Consider the following 21,479-nt stretch of genomic DNA (forward strand, 5'->3'; position numbering starts at 1 on the left):
CCCTGGGAGGTGGCTCAGGTGTTTCCAAGGTTCCTAGACTCAGCTCAGGTGGACACAGTGAGGAGAGAGGCATCTGGCCACTGAACAGCACAGAGGCCTCCACAGTGTAATGGCAGCCCTTGTGGGAAAGCAGTGGAAGATGGCCCAAGTCCGTGGGAGACCCGGAAGAAGCTCCTGGCTCCTGGCTTCGGCCTGGCCCAGCCCTAGCCATTGCGGCCATTTGGGAAGTGAACCAATGGATGGAAGATTCTCTCCCTATGTCCCTCACCCCTTCTCTCCCTCTCGTTCTGTACTTCTGCCTATCAAATAAATAAATAAATAAATCTTAAAACACACACAGACCATTTCCAACAGTGAAATCATTAGGTCTACACAGTCGTTGCAAAGGGTGCCAACTTGCTTCCCAGGGGAATGGGACCATCTTCATTCCCACATGGCAACACGGACCCACCTGTCACACCTCAGTAGTGCTTGGTATGCAAAGTTTTACATGTGTCAGTGGTTAAGACATCACTCGGAACACTCGCATCCCACATCGCTGTGCCTGGGTCCAAGCTCCAGCGCCACTTTGATCCCAGCTCCCTGCTACTGTGCACCCTGGGAGGCAGCAGGTGACAGCTCAAGTGCTTGGGTTCCTGCCATGCACATGGGAGACCCAGACTGAGCTCTGGACTCCTGGCTTCAGCTGTTGTGGGCAACTGGGGAGTGAACTAGTAGATGGAAGATCTTTCTCTCTGTATCTCTGCCTTTCAAATCAATAATAAATCAAAAGGAAAAGCTTTGCCAGTCTGACTGCAGGGCCTACTCATTCCTGGGGTCTCAGGACCAGCTGCCCCTCTTCCAGACTGCCTTCCCCAGGCCCCTGCTGCTCCTCTGCTCTGTGCACAGCCCGGGGTGGACGCCCTCGTCTCCACGGCATGCCTGTGCTGTAAGTGCCCACACACCTGCCTCCCCCGTGAGTCCATACGTCTGTTCCTTGTCTGCACGTTTCCCTCCGCCCTGCAGAGCCCCTGACATACGCTCACTGCTCCCCAACTCTCAGCAGTGAACGCAGGAGTGCAGCCTTCGTTTCAGAGTCACGGCCATTAATGCACCAGGAAAACCTCCAGCACAAGGCTGGCCCCAGCTGCTACCAGCAGGGCCCGGGGACACACGCGGGGGAGGCCATGAGGGCCACAGGGCTGTGAGCCAGACCGGGGCAGAGGAGGGGCCACTTCACAGGCATCTGGGGCTCTCTCTGCTGCTGCTGTTGTCAGTGGAATTGCGTGACAGCGGTAATTACTGCCTTGCATACCTTTTTATTTTAATTTGTGCCAAAAACTGATGCATTTGACTTTCAAATTTCCCTTCTCGTAATTTAAAACCGCATGAGACTCACTCGCTGTTCCCAGCAACCTTACACACTTTGCTGCTGTCGAGCTGGCCGATGGCCCAAAGCCTACAGCAGGGGGAGGGAGCCCACGCCTGACTCGCACCCCTGCAGGGACAATGGTGGCCCCTCCCCGCAGGACGCTGTCAAGCCCTCTGTTGATGGCACTGTCACGGCTGCACACGCATCAACACACGGGAAATGTTCGTGGCATTAAGGAGACCGTGACATTTCTGGAGCACTTAGTGGCCCGGGTCTGCTCTGGGAGCTCTCAAGGCTTGGCCTCAGAAGAACCATTTGCAGCAGGTGCCGTTAGGTGGATGCCAGAGATGAGGAAACCCATTTTGGCCACCAGCACTGCCACCTCCAGGCACACCCCAGGCACAGAGTAAGATCTATGTAAACAACGCATCAAACTATTGACACACGAGCCACATTTTAAAGACTTTTTTCTTTTTTTTCTTTTCTTTTCTTTCTTTTTTTTTTTTTTTTTTTTTTGACAGGCAGAGTGGACAGTGAGAGAGAGAGACAGAGAGAAAGGTCTTCCTTTGCCATTGGTTCACCCTCCAATGGCCGCCGCGGCCGGTGCGCTGTGGCCGGTGCACCGAGCTGATCCGATGGCAGGAGCCAGGTCTCCCATGGGGTGCAGGGCTCAAGCACTTGGGCCATCCTCCACTGCACTCCCTGGCCACAGCAGAGAGCTGGCCTGGAAGAGGGGCAACCGGGACAGAATCCGGCGCCCCGACCGGGACTAGAACCCGGTGTGCCGGCGCCGCTAGGCGGAGGATTAGCCTAGTGAGCCGCGGCGCCGGCCCAAGACTTTTTTCTTAACAAATGTTGTTCCCAAAGAAGGTATCCAAGAACAATGAAGCTAAAAGATCCGTCTGTGGATCGAAGCAGGAATTTTTTGATGTGTGTTATTTTTAACTGACTATTGATGAGAAGCGTGTTTGATAGGCTTGTTTCTGAACTCGTGAGTTAAAACCCAGGCAGTGGCTTGGAGACGCCTCCCCTGCTAGTGCTACCCACACAGGATTCTCACCGACTGCCTTGTTCCAGACCCAGGTTCCAACCCTCAGCTGCGGTAGTGGCCTCTGCTCCCCACCGGCGGAGGACACCAACTTCCGAGGGCCCTGGCCTTTGGTCACCTGCTGCTGTCACAGCCACAGCACTGGCAGCCACTTCTGCTTTGACCTGCTCCTTGCCTTGCGCTCTGGGCCACACACTCACCTGGGCCCGTTCATCACCGTGGGCCCGCTGGGGCCCAGAAGAGGAGGAGCCAGGCTTCCCTCCACCTTCCAGGAGGCAGCGTGCTGGAGTCACGCCTGCCTGCTGCCTTTGAGGGTCTGCCTCCTCCCCGCCACTGCCGCCCTCTGCCCAGCCTCTTCCCTTGCCTGGCTTCAGTTTCCCCACTGTGAATCCAAGACACTCTGTCCCCTGCCCCGCCCCGGAGATCCACAATCTGCATGGGTCCTTCCAGCTCCAAGCAGCCTGCCACCCTACCCTCCCTCCTTCTCCCTTCCTGCGGCCTCTGAGGGCCAGAACAGAGGACCCTCCTGTTCTCTCCCTGACAGCTCCTGAGCAAGCCCCAGAGTTTGTCTCTGCAGGAAATGTGACGCGGGAACCCCCGCCCACTTATCCAGAGCCAGGGGTGACTCCATCACTCTCCAAGCCTCAGTTTGCTCACTGGTAAAATAGGGACAGTAACAGCTGTTCCCTCGCAGGGCTGCTGGGAAGATCAGTGGCAGGTGATGACAAAGGGAATGCGTCATCCACAGTGCCCGATGCTGAGCGTCACCGTCACGAGCTCCTGGGCCACACACACTGAGTGCTGGGCATTGTCACCCCTGCTGAGTCACACTCTGAGTGACACCTGTCAACCTCCTCCCACGCACAGGCCACTGGTTCCACAGTGGAAGACAGGAAGTTGGGGACGGAGCCCACCACCGCCCCCTGCAGCCACGGTTTATGGCTACCAACCCGGGAAGCTGGAGTCCTCTCAGGACGAGGCCCCCGCAGCGGTGGGCTTTGTGCAAGACTCAGAGTGGTCAAGCAGCCAAAGCCAGGTCTTTAACCTGTGTATTTCACAGGGACTGAGAAGAAACATGGATCTTCGAAGGCCCCCCCCCCCCCCAAGAAGCCTGACCTGGAGCCTGGCGCCACACCTGCTGAAGACTGAACCCCGGCAGAGGCCGAGACCCAAGGGATACCCCAAACCTCACAGGTCTGTCTGCACTCTGGCCCCGCTCTGGGAGCCGGAACCGTCTTTGCTACTGCCAGGGCATGAATGTTCGGCTGAGTGCACCTCCCCCTCGCCCTCATCAAGGAAATGAGAAAGTGCCTGGGGGTCAGTCAGGACACAGCAGGAACCAGAGCAGCCCAGCAGCCTCCAGCCTCGCCCAGCTGAGGGCACCTGCTGGGCGCAGCCAGGAGCCATGGGGCCCTCCTTTTTGGAGGGGACCGGAAGAGGAGGCAGGTGCAGCCTGCTGGAGGGAGGCCAAGCCCCCAGCTCTCCTGGCCCCTCTCACTCTAGCAGAAGCTGCCCACCCCCTTATTTCTGTGATTAGAACCTGATGAAAACAGGGACACACACACACACACACACACACACACCCGGCTCCTGAATGAGAAACGAGTTGGGGAAGTGTGGCTGTAACATAGGGACGGATTTCAGAGGACGGGTTTGGCTTTGGGGCAGTCCAGGAACCCTGTTACAAACTGCCAGGGTGTCTCCGAGTCTGCAGGATGGCCCTTGGTCCTTGCTGGCCTATTTCCCCCAGGGACTGGTGAGCCAAGGTAGGCGAGGAGCCCAGGACGTCCCTGGCACACAGCCCTGCATTTGGGGAGGGGGCATGGGAGGGGGATCCTCCCCTCCTCGGGCCTGCTCCCTCTGCGGAACGGTGTACCAGACGCCACCAGAGGGCACTGTAGCCCCAGCCTGGGCCTCGGAGGCACCCGTGAGGGGGCTGCCCGGGGAGAGGGGTGGGGGGGACCATCTCTGCCCAGGAGCGCAGTCTTACAGGAAGGTGGCTTCGCCTTCCAGGGCCTGGTCTGTTCACAGCGGCATTCCCTGGCTTCACCAGAATGGCCGGACGAAACGCAGACCCCCCGGCCTTGCCTACTGGAGCTAGACCCCAGAGCATTTTGTTCCCCAGGTGCTTTCAGAATGCTAATGCCCAGGCCCCGCCAGCGACTGCTGTGTCTTCAGACCAGGGCCGCCTGGGCCTCCAGTCCCAGTCGCAGCCAGGACCAGACCAGCTGGTTGGAACTGGGAGTAGTGGCTTTGTATCTTCATGGTATAGCCCATCCATCCATCCACCCATCCATCCATCCATCCATCCACCCATCCACCCATCCACCCACCCATCCACCCATCCACCCATCCATCCATCCACCCACCCATCCACCCACCCATCCATCCACCCATCCATCCACCCACCCATCCATCCATCCATCCATCCATCCATCCCCCACCTGCTCATTCCCTCTGTGCAGCCCTGCCCTGAGCTCCCAGACGAGGGGCACAAGTGGGCAGGTGGAATCTGACCAACCTTTGCTTCTTAGACGTGGGCTTTCTGCTGATCGCTTGGCCCTGCAGCATTTTCCATGCCGGCAAAGTACTGAACCAGCTCCCCAGCAGCTGGGCCTTGTGCTTGCTTCTGGGCTTCCCCACTCCATCCACACGGTGGTAGGCACCCTGGGCCAGCTCTCTGGGCCTGCAGGTGAGGCTCCTGGCAGCTCTGGGCCATGGGGTGGGTGTCAGAGGGCCTTGGGAGTCCAGTGCGCAGTGGACAGGCCCTCTGCCCTGAACGGGTCTCATCCCGCGCAGCAGGGGAGGGTCACAGTCCCTGCTGTTTGCTAAGCGCCACTGCGTGCTGAGCCTGTGCCGTGCACTTAGACATCCCATAATCAGCAGCAGCAGCCGTCACCCCTGTTTCTATAGTAGAGGGGACCCAAGCTGTGGGAGGTGAAGTGACCCACTGAGGACCTGCAGCTCAGGACCCAGGATTGGAGCCAGGCCCTCCCACGCCACTGTCTTCCTCTGCCCAGCAGTGAGCGGGGTGTTGCTCCTCCTGGCCCCTGCTTGGAGGGTCCAGCTCGCTGCTGCCCATGAACTTCTTTGGTAGGTGTGGGGGAGGCAATCCGCCTGCTTCTGGTCCCCAGACCTCAGCCAAAGTGTGGCTCGGGGCCCAGCCACGCGAGGCATTTCCTGAGGCCACCGGGTGGGGCCTGGCGGCTGGGAACGGCACTGGAGCTGCACAGCCTCCCAGGCAGCTTGGCAGAATCCCCAGCAGCTGCCTCCCAGTCTGGGGATGCTGGACGTGGACCCCACAGGCCCAGGCCCTGTCCTTGCTGGGGCTCTGCCGCGGCCAGCGTGTGGCCGTATCAGCACAGCGAGGAGCCCCAGGCAGCAGCGCCGCGGAAAGCTGAGGGAGCTGAGGCCCGGTGAAGGAACTCACTGAGCGTCAACCACAGGCTCCTGGTCCAGGCACCAATTCCTTCCCCTGGCCACCCCCGCTCCTGCTGAGAGCTGCTGACCCCCACCCCTCCATTCCACACTGGGGGAAACTGGGCTCCTGGCTAGGCTCTGCCTTTGGGCCAAAAGTGGCGCTGAATTCCAACGCCAGGCACAGGCTTCGTTCCACTCTGGGCTCCTACGGCCCGTGCCACGCCGTCTCCCCCACCATGAGCCCAAGGGGCGAGGGGCGTCACTCTGGGGTTCTGCTGCCCAGGGTGCCCAGGCTGGCCCTGCAGACGGGGAGGCCCCGTTTGGTCTCTTCTCTGGGGAGTCTGGCCCCCATCCCTGCGGCCCCTTCCCCCGGCCAGCACCAGCGCCACCCCATCCCGTCCTCTCCAACTACGGAAAGTTGTACCTCAGCCCAGAAAAATGAACTTGCTGGAAGTCAGAGGCCTGCCTGCCAAGGCCAGCCAATCAGGTGCTAGGCAACAAGAGGCGGGGCTGGAGCAGAGGGGCTGGGGGCGGGCCCTGCCCAGGACCTGTGCCCCAGACTGCAGGATGGGGACAGAAGGGAGGGAGGGAGGCAGCGGGGAAGAAAAGGGAAGGGGGGTGGCGCAGGGCAGGTTCCAGCTCCGGCTCTGGCTCAGGCCGTCTTGGAGCCCCTCTCCTCACCTGCACCGGGGCAGGGCATGCTGCCTGTCACCCTGGGCCCAGTCACTTGGCGGCGCTGTCTCTCCTGCCACCCTCTCTTGCCCCAGGTAGGCAAGGGCACCTGAGAAATGGATGCCAGAGCTCACCCTCCTCTGCAGCAGGACAGCGAGTCGAGCAGTGAGGCGGGAGTCACACGGGTCCCTTCCGTGCCTGGTGCCCATCTGACGAACGGAGGAGGTCGCTGGGACTTCAAACAATCGACATGCCCCGGATCTGAGGCCAGACAGCACTGAGGCCTGGGGGCATTCCTCCCTCTCCCTGCCCCTCCCCCAGTGGGGCTGGGCCTTTGGCTCCTCTGCACTTCCAGACTGGCCCTCACCCTCCAGAGACAGAGAGAGGCTGGTCCCACCTCCTCTGTCACCCACACTGAACGCTCTGGGGCCACAGGAAATCCAGAAATACAGACACATTTGCATGAAGGCCCAGGCAGGGCTGTGCATCTGTGGCTAAGAGCTCTCGGCTTCCAGGGCAGAGCCACCAGGAGGAGCGGCCACTGCCAGCTTCCTGGGACAAACGCGTCCCCACAGCCAGGTCGTTACCATGCGGTGTTTATTCAGAATGCCTGGTGCTCCCAACAGCTTGAGCTCCTTTATGGGTCTTTTGCGGTCCTATATATATATATACACATATATATCTATTTTAAAAGATCAGCACATTAGCAGCCCCCACACTTGTCTCCACTGAGCAATATATACAGCCTATTATATATATAAGTATATATATATAACATATATTTTCAATAGATAACTACATTCAAGTAATGAAACACAGGATTTACAATTTCCCTCCGAGGGCAGAGGAAAAGCAAATTCACACACAGTTCACAGAAGTACCATGACAGTCCCACCAGCCGGGAGCCAAGGCCCCTCTGGGGGGCAGGGGCAGACGCCACAGGCGCATGTCTGGTGGGGACCAGCAGGTGCACGGGTAGATGGAGGCCCGGCCCGCAAGGCCCGGGGGGCGGGTGGGAGGGCAGCCGTGTCTGGGAGCCTCACTGTGCCAGGAGGTGCTGGAATTTGGGGTTCACGAAGGAGAAGCCACTGAACGCCGACTGGTCCATGGAGTCGATGAGGGTCTTGTCGCTGAAGGAGAGCCGGGCCTTCTCGTTCAGGAACTCCTGGTCGAAGTTGCTGTAGTCGCCTCGGGACTTCTGTGAGCAGAGGGCACAGGCGGGTGAGTGTGTTCCACTGCTCCAGGGCTGTGCCCGAGCTGTCCTCAGTCAGAACAGGGAAGGGAGCCTGTCCCAGTGTGGGCAGGGGCCCAGGGCAGGTGGGCGCCATGTGCCCAAGGGATGAGGAAAGCCAGCACGGGGCTCGGGGCCTGGCTGGCAGTGGCAGCCTCCGTGCCCGAGCGTGCCCGTGGCCAGTTTCTATGGCCCACATGCTGAGGTAGATTTTCAAGTTTTTCAGTGGCAGCAGAACCATGAGAGGAAGAGTGATGTCCAGCATGCGTGACACTCAAGTGCCAGCGCCCACAGCCAGGGCCTCCCCGGACACACTGTCTACGGCTGCTGTGAGCCCAGCAGCCCAGGAGGACCCTGCTGAGCCTTTGCCACAAACTGAGCCAAGCAGGTGCCACCATTTTGGCCAGCACCAGGTTTTAATGGAGTCTGAGCCAAGATTTAAAAAAAAAAAAAAAAAAAAAAACAACTTCCTTTAAAAAATTTGTTTATCTGAGAGGCAGAAGCCAGCATTATAGCGTGGCAGGTTAAGCCGCCCCTTGCTAGGCCAGAATCCCGTATCAGACCTGCAGCTCGAGTCCCAGCTGCTCCACTTCGTCTCCAGCTCCCTGCTATGGCCTGGGAAGGCAGCAGAAGATAGCCCAAACACCCAGGCCCCTGCACTCATGTGGGAGACCTGGAGAGTTCTGGGCTCCTGGCTTTGGCCTGGCCCAGCCCCAGCCATTGGGAAGTGAACCAGCAGATGGAAGATCTCTGTCTTGTCCTCTCTCTGTCACTCTGCCATTCAAATGAATGAATGAATGAATCAATTTTTTAAAGAGCGTTTTTATCCACTGGCTCAACCCTCACGTGCCTATAGCGAGCGGTCAGGAAGATCTGGGCAGAACCTGGAAGCAGGCAACATGATCTGGGTCTCCCCTGTGGGTGGCAGGGACCCGTCACCACAGCCTTACAGGGTCTACGTTAGCAGGAAGCTGGAGTCAGGCCCCAGAGCTGGGACTCGGCACCTTAGGCAGGGTTTTAACTGCTGGGCCAAACACCCACCTAATATTTTAAAACTGGGCAAAGTGACATAAAAATCCAGGTTTCTAGGCTGGCGCCACGGCTCACTAGGCTAATCCTCCGCCTTGTGGTGCCGGCACACCGGGTTCTAGTCCCGGTCAGGGCACCAGATTCTGTCCCGGTTGCCCCTCTTCCAGGCCAGCTCTCTGCTGTGGCCAGGGAGTGCAGTGGAGGATGGCCCAAGTCCTTGGGCCCTGCACCCCATGGGAGACCAGGAGAAGCACCTGGCTCCTGCCATCGGATCAGCGCGGTGCGCCGGCTGCAGCACACCAGCTGTGGCGGCCATTAGAGGGTGAACCAACGGCAAGGGAAGACCTTTCTCTCTCTCTCTCTCACTGTCCACTCTGCCTGTCAAAAAATAAAAAATAAAAATAAAAAAATAAAAAATAAATAAAAATCCAGGTTTCTGGCCTCTTTTGAAAACCAGGTGACTCGCACAGCCTGGACTTCCTGGAATGACCACTCTCGGTGCTGAGAGCCCTGTGGGCAACTTGCCCGGGCCCCACCATTCCCTGACAAGCGCTGCAGGCCACCACCCCTGCCTGCACTCAGCGTGGAGAGAGAAACCCGTGTCTCCTCCTAGCAAAAGCAAGCAGCTGCACTAGCCTGTTCACTGCGCACCAGCACCGGAGGCGTCTGAGTTTAAGAACCTGGGGTCGGGGGAAGTGCTCTGGCTTCAAAGTGCAGCCCGTACACAGGCTGTCCTGGCGGAGGGGGGAAGCCAGGCAGGGAAAGGAGTGGGGGGAGGCACCGTGGTCCCAGAGGGGCCGCAGAGTCCTGACTTGCCTGCTGCCTTGGTGGCCTCTGCACGTTCCTGCCTGGCGCAAACCCTCCCCTCCCCGCCTGGGGGGCCTCCCAGCTGCCCTCTGCTGGCCCCACCCCTTAGGCCTAAGCACTCATGCCCCACATCCTCCTGGGGGTCTTGCAGACCACCCTGGCCTCCCGCTGCAGACGCTGCTGGTAGAACTGGTCGCGTGGGGCTGACAGCTCTTGTAATACAGCGCTTCATCACAGATTAGCATCAGTGCGCATTTCCAGTGCTTCCTGGAAAGTGGGTTGGATGGATGGATGATGGAGACAGTGACTGCTTGGCTCTGATGCCCGGTGCCCTACATACACCACTTCTAGAGAATGTGTGGTAAGAGGCATCTGGCGGGGAGGGCGCTCTGATGCAGCGGGTCAAGCCACTGCTCGTGAGGCCAGCGTCCCTCATTGGACCACTGATTCTGATCCAGCTGCAGGCTAATACACTTGGGAAAGCAGCAAGAGACGATGAGCCAAGGACTCAGAACTCTGCTACCCACGTGGGAAACCCAGATGGAGTTCCAGGCTCCTGGCTTCACCTGGACCAGACCTATTTTGGACATTTGGGGAGGGAACCAACAGATGGAAGATCTCCCTCTCCTTTTCTGTAGGTCTGCCTTTCAAATAAGTAAATAAAGCAAGCTTTGGGGTGGGGGGAGAGAGACTCTGGATCCATATGCAGTTTCTGATGTTTGTTGAATGACTAACAGCGAAAGATGGGTTATGAATGAGGATGCCAGTGGAGAACAGGGAGAGGAGGATAGTGCGTGACCGGACACAGGAGGGGGCAGGGCCACGGAGGGAGAGCCCAGCCGGGCACACAGAGCAGGGTGGGGGTCACTCACCACTTTGGGCGTGAAGGGGGGCTCCACCCTCCGCTTCTCCAGCAGGATCCAGTTGATGGTCTTGAAGAAGGGGTGGGCTCTGATGTTTCCTGTCATGCCCAGTCTCTTGGGTGGGTCCCTCTGAAACAGCTGCAACCCAGCAGGCCTCTGGTCAGCACCCAAGGTTAAGGGAAAATGGACCTCCAGCAGGTGCCAAGGTGGCAGCACAGGCCAGCGAACCCTGGGACAGAGGAAGGCCTTTCTGGCCGGCTGCACTCCATGTCCCCTGGGCTTGGACACTGTGGACTCTGCTGGGATGGCTTGTGTCATTTACTGAGTATTCACTATCTAGCTTGCTCAGAACTGAGCACTTCACGTCTGTATTTTCCTCCCAACAACTGTGAGGCAGCTTGTCTCAGTTGAGAGAGGTTAACTGACTCGCCGGGGAGGCTGGCACTGTAGCGTAGTGGGTTAAGCCACCGCCTGCAATGCTGGCATCCCATAGGGGCGTTGGTTTGAGTCCCGGTTGTTCCACTTTTGATCCAGCTCCCTGCTGATGTATCTAGGAAGGCGATGGAAGATGATCCAAGTACTTGGGCCTCTGCCTCCCAAAAGTTCCAGACTCCTGGCTTCAGTGTAGCCCAGCCCCAGCCGTTGAGGCCACTTGAGGAGTGAAGCAGTGGGTAGAAGATCTCTGTTTTCTCCCAATCTCTCTCTCTAAAACTCTGCCTTTCAGATAAATAAATCAATCTTTTAAAAAAAAACAAAGTGACATGCTAACGTCCCCAGCCAGTCACAGGCAGGGCAAGGTTCAGCCTCAGGTCTGCCTGCCCCATGACCTCAGTCACCATGCCAGACTGATTCATGGGTACACAGTGAAAGGGCCATGCCCCTGGCACGATAGGCCTGGAGTGTGAACCAGACCGGAAGTTGCTGCCTTCTCGTAAGCCCAGGGTCCATCAGCTCCTGCCCCCGCCCCGCCCAGGGCCCCACCTTCTCCAGAATGTCCTTGGACTCCTTGGTGATCCAGCGGGGATAATGTGGCGTGTCCACGCGGATGGACTCAAAGAGTTCGTCCTCGTCGTCCCCGTGGAAGGGCGACTGGCCAATGAGCATCTCATAGAGGAGGACCCCGAAGGACCACCAGTCCACAGAGAACGTGTACTTCAGGCCCTGCAGGATCTGGGGCGGGAGCACTGGGTCAGCAGGGGCTGGGGGTGGGCACGGCAGGGGCTGGGGGTGGGCACGGCAGGGGCCTCCCCGCCCAGAGTCGGAGTCCGAGTCCGGCCAGGCCTCATCTTCCTGAACCACTACGCAGGGGCAGGTGTGCGCTCACCTCGGGGGCGATGTAGTCAGGAGTGCCGCAGAAGGTGCTGGCCCGGTTTTCCCCGAACATGTTCTCCTTGCACATCCCGAAGTCAGCGATCTTGATGTGGCCATCCCGGTCCAGCAACACGTTGTCCAGCTTGAGGTCTCTGCAGAGAGTAGGCAGGGAAGTTTCATCAGGGACCAAGTTCTTCCCTCCCAACCCTGCCACCCATGTGCCCGTTTTCAGTCCTGAAGTCTGGGACTCTCTCCAAGAATGCGCGAGAATAAGGAAGAGGACACAGAGGGCCAAAGAGGTACTAAACACAGGTGCTTTGGGGCCAGTGTTGTGGCACAGTGGGTTAAGCTGCCACCTGTGAGGTCGGCATCCCATATGGGTGCCAGTTCAAGTCCTGGCTGATCCACTTCCAATCCAGCTTTCTGCTATGGCCTAGGAAAGCAGTGCAAGACGGTCCAAGAGCTTGGGCCCCTGCCACTCATGCGGGAGACCTGGATGGAGTTCCAGGCTGCTGGCTTTGGCCTGGCCCAGCCCCAGCCGTGGAGGCCCCTGGGGGAGTGAAGCAGCAAATGGAAGCATGTGCACACACACATGCATTCTCTCCCTAACTCTGCCTCTCGAAATAAATCAGTCGATCAATCTTCAAAAAGAAAAGTGCTATGTGTGAAAAGCCACCTATGTGGGAAATGCTAGACACACAATATCTTCCTTCCGGAAGCCCAAAATGAGGCTCAGAGAGGTGATGTCACTGTCCAGAGCCATGCAGCTGATCAGCAGGGAATGTGTCTGACCCTCAGCGGCGGCCTCTGTCTGTACAGTTCATCACTGGAGTGGGTGATTCGTGCACATGGGGACACGAACTAGAAACAGGTGGATGGTGTGAAGCTCGCCTGGGAGCCGGGGCACAGATGAGCACCGTGCAGCACAGCTCCACCGTTTGAGACCCGAGCGAACGTGTCACCAGGGTTGGCTCTCCACTCGACTACATATCAGGGCGTCATCCCATACCAGGACACAGAGCGTGGCCCCAGCCTTTTTGGTACAGTATTCTACCACAGCACGGGCCTGCAATCTATCGGGTGAGACTTGTGGAACCAGTCCCTTCTGGTGGAAGCTGAGCCTGCTCACATGGGGCTTCAGAGCGAGACGAGGGCCCAAGGAAGGGAGGCAGCGCGGCCACCATCGCACCAGTGGTGCATGGGCAATTTCCGGTTCCCAGGGCAGGGCCAGCCTCAGCTGAGGGGCTACAAGGAATGCTAGCACTGCAACTGGAGGTTTAGAAAATACCCAGGGGAACTCGGACTCTAAGTACACTGGAGCTGCGGCCAGGCTGGACCCTACCCCTGGCATTTCAGAGAATATGACAGGGTCAGTGCCTCCTCTGCCAAGGGTGCCCCACAGCCCGAGCCCTGCACCTGTAAATGATCCCTTTGTTGTGTAGAAACTGCAGTCCACAGATGATCTCCGCTGCGTAAAACCTGGGTAAGAGAGAGTGACAGAGTGTTCTGCTGGCTTCTCCCAGGCCTCACCCCACCTCGGGGCAGGAATGCTGCCAGCAGCTCTGGGGCAGACCCAGGCAGAACTCCACGGAGGGAGCCACTTCCCTGCCCTGGGAGCATGTGACTCACACACACACACACAGGTGTGCGTATACATGGCTGGTTTGGGGGGTGGCACACATACGGGGAAGGTCACAGTGCAAGTCTGGGGCTCCCAAAGTTCACAGCACACACAGCCCAGGCAATCCCACACCAACCCCAGCTCAGGCCCCCCTGGCTTTGTCAGGGAGCAGAAAGAAGGCCCAGGGTAGAGTGGGGGCAGGCTCTGAGCCAGGGTCCCCCATCCCCACAGGGCCCTGGCGTACGTGGCCCGGTACAGCTCGAAGCGGCCTTTGTCCTGGATGTGGTACATCAAGTCTCCCCCGTTGAGGAACTCCATCACGAAGAACAGGTGTTCCTGTGGTGTCGGGGTGGTGGTGGTGAGCAGAGGTAGAGTGGGCCAGATCCCACCCTGGCTTTGGAGGGGGAGGCTGTGGGGAGCCCAGGGAACCTTGGTCTGGAAGGTGCATAAAAGCTGAGCCAGGAAGGGGTTCTCGGAGGCGAGCGCCAGCACCCGCTTCTCCACCATGGTGCACTCCACGTCATCGTCCACCAGAACCACGTCCTTCTTGAGGACCTTGACGGCAAAGAACTTCCCTTTGCCCTTCAGCTCTGCGAGCATGACCTGGTAGTGGGCAGAGACACTGGGTAGGGCAGGACGGGCAAAGGCCACAGCTGCCCGGGGCGAGGGAGGGAGTGAGCAGTGCCCCAGAGCGGACGGCCCCTCACCTTCCCGAAGCTGCCCTTGCCCAGGACTTTGTGGAAGGTGAAGTTGTCGATGTGGCACGTGCTGCTGCCCTCCCAGATCTTGCCGTAAGTCCCGTTGTTGTCTGGCCGAGAGAGAGGGGGCCTCAGACTCGTGTCTTGGCTGGCATTGCTTGGCTCCCTCCCTGGGGCCCAGGTTTGGGCTGAGGGAAGGGGCCTCGCTCCCCAGGGACTCACTCGGCAATGGGAGAGAGGAAGGGTCTCTCTCTTTGAGAGAAGGGGCCTCGCTCCCCACAGGAAGCGCCTCCTTCTGCGACCCACTCGGCAGTGAGAGAGAGGACGGATCCCTCTCCTTGACAGAAGGGGCCTCTTTCCCCTCGGGAAGCGGCTCCTTCCACGACTCAATGGCCAGCTGGAGTAAGGACAGGCCCCCGAGGGAAGGAAGAGAATGAACATGGGAAGTGGACCCAGCTTCACCTGGGGCATCGTCCCCAGAGACGCCTTTCTTCTCGTAACCCTGGTAGATCCCCACAGGCTCTGTGGACACCGAGTCCTGCCTCCGCGTCGACTTCTGGGGAGGGCAGGGTGCAGTTCAGTCCCCGTGGTCAGGACACCCGGCCCCAGCTCTAACTCCACCCTCAGCATCCCTGGCCTGGACCCCATGCTGCTGTTCTCTCTCCCCCTCCCCCGCCCTGCAGCACAGTGGGGCTTCCTGTCTGGAAGGCGTTGATGACAAACCCAAGTTCTAGAACTTGAAGCCACCTTCCCAACCACTTAATAAACTTCACTTCTGATTTACCCTGGAATTCAGTTTTATGGCACCCGTCAAGCCCCACCTACATTCAAACACACGTGTGCACACATACACCCATGTGTGCACACACCCAGACACATATGTGCAAGCACATACTCATCCAAGCGTACACACATGTGTGCCCTGACCATGGGGAGTGAGGCACACATACACATGTGCACACCCACCCACACATGCATGCACACACTCACCCAAGCATACACACACATGGGCACACACACACTCTTAGTTCAAAGTGTCCCAACACTCAGATCAAGTCACTGAAATAACTAATTTCCAGTGAAAACAAGCCCATCTCCTAAATTCTTAGATTAGCTTCTTCAGAAGTTGGGTGGTGGGCAAAATGCCCTGGGGGCTTTCCAGGAGAGGCAATGAACCCCAGCTGCCCTCTGACTCCACTGCCCTGTCCCCAGGGTCCCACAGTGCCTGCCTACCTGGCTGACTTGGTTCAAGGCCTCGGCCAAGAGCTTCTGGTTGATGCCGCAGAGGTTGGCCACCTTTTCCCGGCACTTGTGGTGCACGTTCATGCCACAGTCTGGGGTGAGGGAGAAAGGGTTGGGCCACAGGCGGGAGTAGGAGGGAGGTGGAGATGGCAGGAGAAAGGAGGGCTTGGGGGAAGGTGGGGAGGGGGAGTTCGCTGGGTTTTCCCTTCCTTCAGGGAAAAATGTGTTCGAAGTCATCACAAGTATTTTGAATCTTCCACGATTTAAAGAAAAAGCAGAAGATTCGGGGACAACTTAGATAAGCTGCTCACAGGGGGTCTGCGAGGGGCATATGCCAAGGTCCTGCTGGTGTGCAGCAGGCCCCAATTAGGCACCTTCTGTTTACTTGCCCCTCACAGGGATTCTCCAAGTCCTACTTTCCCCCCACCCCACCCTCAATCGACACTTGAGAACACGGCTCAGAGTGCAGCCTCTGGTGGTGGGTACTCAGCGGGTGAACGGCAGCAGGGGCCACTGCGATCCGTGCACGGGGCAGCTGCAGCTCACGCACCTTCACACTTCATGCCCTGCTTCACCAGCCCCCAGAGCAGGCTGCCGCAGTGGTCACAGAAGGTGGGGCTCATGTAGTTGTGAACCTTGAATCGGTGCGGCATGTCGATGTTGAAGCGTTCTTTCTGGAACTCGGGGGAGGTGGGGAAGAGTATCACTGGGCAAGGTCATGCCCAGTCCCCCTCCTAGCTCTCTAGCCTCCCCCCCCCAGCCCAGGCAGGGCCAGATGCCAGAGAGGGTGCCACTGGGAACTGGAGGTGGAGAGGAAGGGGTGGGGAGAGCCCAGAGCCCCCCACCTGGCCAGCCCCAAGCCCCCCGGCCGCACCCCAGACCCAGCTCACTATGGTGTCCCGGCTGTTGGCCGCCGTGCCGGTGCAGCGGCCGATGATCTTGTCAATGCATTTCTTGTGGATGGCGGCGTTGCATTCTTGAAGAGGCAGAGGCCCAGGGCAGGCAGGGGGATGGGAAGGCATGGAGGGGAGGAGGGCGTGGACAGTCTGTGAGCTGGCGCTGCTGGCCCACTGCAGCCCTCTCTACACAAAGCCACCGTTCTCCCTAAGTGCCCACACCCACACCCGACAGGCCTCCTGCCAGCCCTTACAGGAGAGGCCCAGCAAGGCTCGGGGAGGGGGTGTGTGTGGCAGTAAGGCAGGCCAAGCCACAGCTCTCAGTGTGCAGAGAGGGGCTGAGGGGGAGGCCCCCCATTCCATCTTCTATGTCCCAGGACAGCAAGCAGCTAACAAACCCACTCTCTCGAATGTGCACGCAACACACTCCCATACAAAACACCTGTCCATGCATACAGATTCCTTATACTGAACACTTACCATGCACCAGGCGCTTAAAACCCAGCTTTACATATTTTATCCCATTTGACCTTCACACCAACCCTTTCACCCTGAGCTTACGGACAGGGAAACCGAGGCACACAGAGACAGAGTGAGTTTGCCTGAGGCCTGTGCTGGGAAACGCCAGAGAGAGCTGGGATTCACATGCAGGCAGCCTGGCCCCAGAGCCTGGCTCAGCGCAGCAGCCCACAGGGCCGCTGTGTAGGGTGAGACACCCCCAGCTCCACACGGACCCACAGCAGCCAGGGGAGCTGATAAATATCTCATAACTGTTTTCCAGGGTGAAAGAGCCCTGCCAGGCGGCCGTGGCTGCTTTCCATGTGAACAGCCCTTTCCGGTCAGCGTCAGGGGCCCCGTGTGATGAACCTGAACGCAGATCTGGAGACTCAGAGAACTGGCTTTGGTGAGCCCCAGCAAGCCAGTGCCACACTCACTGTAGAGTGGTGAGTACACACACACACATACTGACAAGCGCACATACACAGAGGTCTGTGTGCACACACACTCACACTGACATGTGCACATGCACACGCACACACACTGATGTGCACACACCGACACACACACATGCGCACACAGTTGTGTGCAGACTTTGCACACACACTCACACAGACATGCATATACACACAAACACACAGGCATGTACACACATACACAAACCTGGGCACACACACTGTGATGTGTACACACTGACCTGTGCGCATGCGCACACGTACACACACTGACACGTGCTTAGACACACAGACCTTTGCACACACACAGAGCCCTTGCCCAGATGCATGGTCCCAACACCACCCGGGGATGAAGGCTTTCCTGTGACCGCACATGGTACCTGGGCAGCAGGGACACTTACGCCTGCATTTGTAGCCTTGCTTGTTGAGACCCCTGAAAGACAAGCCCCAGAGAGGGGGAGTGAGGGGGGTCGCTGGTGCCTCCCTACCCGCTGCCACCCCAGGGGGCACAGCCAGGCCTCACCACACGAACTCCTTGCACACAGAACAGAAGGTGGGCTGCCTAAAGAAGGTAGCAATGAACTCGTGGTTCTTGATGTAGTGGATTTTGGCCTGTTTGATGGCCCCACGGCGGTTGATCGTTGATAACATTCCTTCTTCCTCCGTACGCAAAGACTGCTTACAATCTGGGGGCCGCAGAGGGGTGAGGTCAGCCCCCATGTCCCAGAGAGGCAGTGGCCCCAGATGCACCCAGGAGGCTGCTTCCCTAAACCCCGATGCTGACTTTGGTCTCTGAGCCCGGCAGGTGAGCCGGGTTCAAGTCCCCAGCCCCAACCTCAAATGAGAAGGTCTCACCCCCGTCCTCCAGGAAATACTGCACAGACATCAGCACCTTGGCCTGGGGCTGCAGGTCCAGCTGTTGGAGGCAGGGGTGAAGGTCAGTGAGGGCGGGCCTGGGCCGAACCAGACTCAGAACCCGCCCCCATGGTTGGTCCCTGAGGCCAAGGGAGCCCCAGAACGCTGGCTGCACAGCTGTCTTGCCCAGTGTGGGCGGGGCCCCACCCCAGAGCCCCGCCCACACCCTGCACCCAGGGGTATTATTACCTTTGGGGAAGTGAAAGAGTCCAGCCCACACCCAGCCAGGCCACATGGTCCAGGAGCTGAGTGGGAAGGGAAACTCCCCACCCCCGCCCCTGCTGCCCCCTTGGCGAAGATTTGAGAACGGAGGCAGCCGACCCCACGTGCACAGGCAGGGAGACAGACACAGGCTCCCAACACACCCCGCTGCTTCTCATGTGCTGGGGCTCTTCTCAGACCAGACAGACAGTCTGGAGGGCAGGGCTGTGGCCGCCTGCGTTCCTGTCTCACTGCTGAAGGCCCCGAGCAGCCCTGTCAACCCCTCTCCTAGCCTGGCCCCGGGCCCCCTCACTGGAGGCTGACCAGAGCCTCTGGTGGTCACGAGGCCTTTTCCGGTGGAAACATCGTGGCTGTAAGAACCCACGTGTAACCACAGGGGGTTCTGCCAGTTGCTGGAGTCCTGTGGCCACCAGAGGCCCATCACAGCCGCATGGGCCATGTGGCCACACTCAGGTGCGCAGAGCCTGGGTTCTGGTGGGTAGGCGGGGCTGTCAGCTTTCCCCTCCCTCCACCTCCTTGCCCTTAAAGTTCACAGGGCTGGCCTAAGGCCTGCCTGGGCCTGGAATGTTTGCCAAAGTTCCAAAAAGAACCAAGACAATGGGTGCCTCTGGGAATGGGGCCAGTGACCTGGTACTGGGGCAGAGAGCCACCCTCTCCTGCACGTGAAACTGTCCTATTCTATGTGCATCACATTTTGCTTTTCAAAAGTAAAACAAAGCAAAGTGGTCTCAATCACCAATGAAGATAGCTTCCTTTAGCACCCACCACGGGTCAGCTTCTGCGACCAGCTTCTGACACCCAGTGGCGCACTTCATTGGAACGACCCTGAGGGTGGGGGGTGGGGGGCTCCTAGTAGCTCTGGTGGTGGGCACAGGGCCCAGTAGTGCCGAGCCTGAGCACGCACGCACATGCACACGCACACGTACACGCACACACACTCACCCAGAACTCGGCCTTGCCATTGTTCTTCTTGCAGCGCTCGGCCAGCACTGATACGCCCACGGTCACCTCAGACATGGGCTCCTCGGCCGCCCGCATCAGCACAATCTGGATGACCCGGCCCTCGTAGATGTGAGCGTCGAACGTCGACTTCCACTCTGGGTACATGGTCGGCTTCTTCTGCACCAGTGTCTTCCCACGCTCTGCCAAGGGGCAGTGGGCCGGGTCGGGCTGGAGCCCCTGCCTCTCTACCCTCACACCCACCCAGCATTCAGCTCTGGCCGAACCCGCTGCCTCCTCTGCCCTGAGGACTCCCTGCAGCCGCTCCTGTCGCACCTGGAGTGTGCCCCACTGCACTCCTGCTGTTCCCTCTTCCCGTGAGCCTCTCGTGCCTCTTCAATGTCCCCTTTCCCTATGCACTCAGCAACGCAGCCGAGAGTTCCCGCTCGCCTGCCGTAGCACTGGGAGTGTGGAATGCCGCAGAAGGAAAAGCTAAACCCAGGGCCTGTGGTCCCGGAGCCCTGGGGCAGACAAGAACCAACCCATCTCTCAAGTAACCACTAAGTCACAGCGGCTCCAGACCCACCCAGTCATGCCCGTGGCCTGCCCCAGCCTAATGGTCGGGAAAGACTTCCTGGAGGAAGGGACAGCTCAGTTGAGACCTCAGGGGTGAGCAGGGATTCTCCAAGTGGGGGCAGAAGCAAGAGGGAAGCGTGTGAGCTGTGTGCCTCGTGCAGGAGGCCCTCCCTGGCCCCAGGCTGGAACGGGGCCTACTCTGGGCTTTTCTGCCCACGGAGGTGCCCAGCTGCCCGGCCTGAGCGTGAGCCATGTGCAGGCAGGCCAGTCAGGCCCTCAGAGCCCAGCACAGGACCTGGCAGGGGTGCACACATGGAAGCTGCTGGGGAGAAGCACCAACGAAGGGAAACAACCAAGCCCCGAGCAGGGTCCCGTCTCACCAGGTGCTCCAGGCCCTGGACACCTGCTGGCCTCTGCCTCTCTGTCCCTGCGTCCACAGCTGGTGGGGACAGAAAGGATGAAGCGCAGAAGGACCCCTTGGGGCTCCTAGGGAATGAGGCAAGGCCTCCTCCAGGCCCCTTTGCAGGCCCCGCCCTACCTGTGCTGAGCGCCTCCTTCATCTTCACGGCACAGAAGGGCTGGTTCGTCTCGTCCTCCACCTGCAGGGAGCCCAGCTCGTAGGAATTGAAGGAGATGCGCAGGAAGGGAGCCATGGTGGGGCCTGCGGGGGGTGGGGGAGGGTACACACACACAGGGGTGAGGCTAGGCCGCGAGGACAACCTCACAAGACCTCAGAGACCCACAGCCCAGGACTCTCACACCCCAAGACGTGTAAAATGCACTGGTCCTCGTGGCTCAAACTGAAAATTAACAAGTTTTATCTAAATCCGATGCCCGTTAGGCCCTCTGGATGCAGGCAGCTGGCTCTGGGATGGCCGCCCCCTTGGCGGAGCTCCCCCGGATGGGAGCACCCTCTCCACTCCTCTCCAGAGCCTACCTGGGCGCTGGAGGCCCTGGAGTCTGTGACCCTGAGACACACTCACCTGGGGAGCCACTAGCGCCACTGCTGGGCACGGACAGGTACCCCTGCAGCTCTTGGTGGTTTCGTTTGCTTTACTCACAATTGCCCAGGCAGACAAGCAGGGCCCAGAGGAGCACGCCCGCTTTTCACAAGATGAAACTGAAACTCAGGCCAAGCCAGAGCCGACAGCTGGGAACCCACTGACTTCGCATCCACTTTGTGCAGGGACCAGGGAGGCAGAGCTGTGCCCTGACCCTTCTGAGTTTGAGCCCGCCTGCCTGGAAGGTTGCTCGCATTTTCAGGCTCACTTTCCTCTCATATAAAACCGTAGTTTAAAGTTGAATGTGGGGCTGGCGCTGTGGCGCAGCAGGTTAATGCCCTGGCCCGAAGTGCCAGCATCCCATATAGGGCGCCGGTTCTAGTCCCAGCTGCTCCTCTTCCCATCCAGATCTCTGCTATGGCCTGGGATAGCAGTAGAAGATGGCTCAAGTCCTTGGGCCCCTGCACCCGCGTGGGAGACCTGGAAGAAGCTCCTGGCTCCTAGCTTTGGATAGGCGCAGTTCTGGCTGTTGTGGCCAATTAGGGAGTGAACCATCTCTTTCTGTTTCTCTTTCTCTTTCTCTTTCTCTTTCTCTTTCTCTTTCTCTTTCTCTTTCTCTTTCTCTGCCTCTGCCTCTGCCTCTGCCTCTGCCTCTGCCTCTGCCTCTGCCTCTGCCTCTGCCTC

The 21,479-nt window shown here is 59.0% G+C and overlaps 1 protein-coding gene across 8 annotated transcripts in view; it reads right to left on the minus strand.

Moving 5' to 3' along the window:
- Nucleotides 1-7,071: 7,071 nt before the first annotated feature.
- Nucleotides 7,072-21,479, minus strand: part of PRKCD (protein kinase C delta) — a 29,481-nt gene continuing 15,073 nt past the window's right edge. For 3 of the 8 annotated variants that reach the window (XM_070050716.1, XM_070050712.1, XM_070050713.1), the window contains 17 exons: nucleotides 20,333-20,455; nucleotides 19,222-19,421; nucleotides 17,998-18,058; nucleotides 17,666-17,828; nucleotides 17,544-17,575; nucleotides 16,184-16,269; nucleotides 15,844-15,973; nucleotides 15,285-15,385; nucleotides 14,514-14,607; nucleotides 14,061-14,161; nucleotides 13,783-13,956; nucleotides 13,598-13,689; nucleotides 13,149-13,211; nucleotides 11,746-11,884; nucleotides 11,403-11,591; nucleotides 10,431-10,559; nucleotides 7,072-7,689 (listed from right to left, as the gene is read on the minus strand). In XM_070050716.1, coding sequence (XP_069906817.1) covers nucleotides 7,531-7,689; nucleotides 10,431-10,559; nucleotides 11,403-11,591; nucleotides 11,746-11,884; nucleotides 13,149-13,211; nucleotides 13,598-13,689; nucleotides 13,783-13,956; nucleotides 14,061-14,161; nucleotides 14,514-14,607; nucleotides 15,285-15,385; nucleotides 15,844-15,973; nucleotides 16,184-16,269; nucleotides 17,544-17,575; nucleotides 17,666-17,828; nucleotides 17,998-18,058; nucleotides 19,222-19,421; nucleotides 20,333-20,447 — 2,028 coding nt within the window. In that variant the 5' untranslated portion in view covers nucleotides 20,448-20,455 and the 3' untranslated portion in view covers nucleotides 7,072-7,530. Of the gene's footprint in view, nucleotides 7,690-10,430; nucleotides 10,560-11,402; nucleotides 11,592-11,745; nucleotides 11,885-13,148; nucleotides 13,212-13,597; nucleotides 13,690-13,782; nucleotides 13,957-14,060; nucleotides 14,162-14,513; nucleotides 14,608-15,284; nucleotides 15,386-15,843; nucleotides 15,974-16,183; nucleotides 16,270-17,543; nucleotides 17,576-17,665; nucleotides 17,829-17,997; nucleotides 18,193-18,246; nucleotides 18,308-19,221; nucleotides 19,422-20,332; nucleotides 20,456-21,479 lie in introns of those variants that run through there. The other 5 variants (XM_070050715.1, XM_070050714.1, XM_070050717.1 and 2 more) reach the window with 4 other exon arrangements.

Source organism: Oryctolagus cuniculus, chromosome 10, assembly GCF_964237555.1.
Source record: "Oryctolagus cuniculus chromosome 10, mOryCun1.1, whole genome shotgun sequence".
Lineage (NCBI taxonomy): Eukaryota > Metazoa > Chordata > Mammalia > Lagomorpha > Leporidae > Oryctolagus > Oryctolagus cuniculus.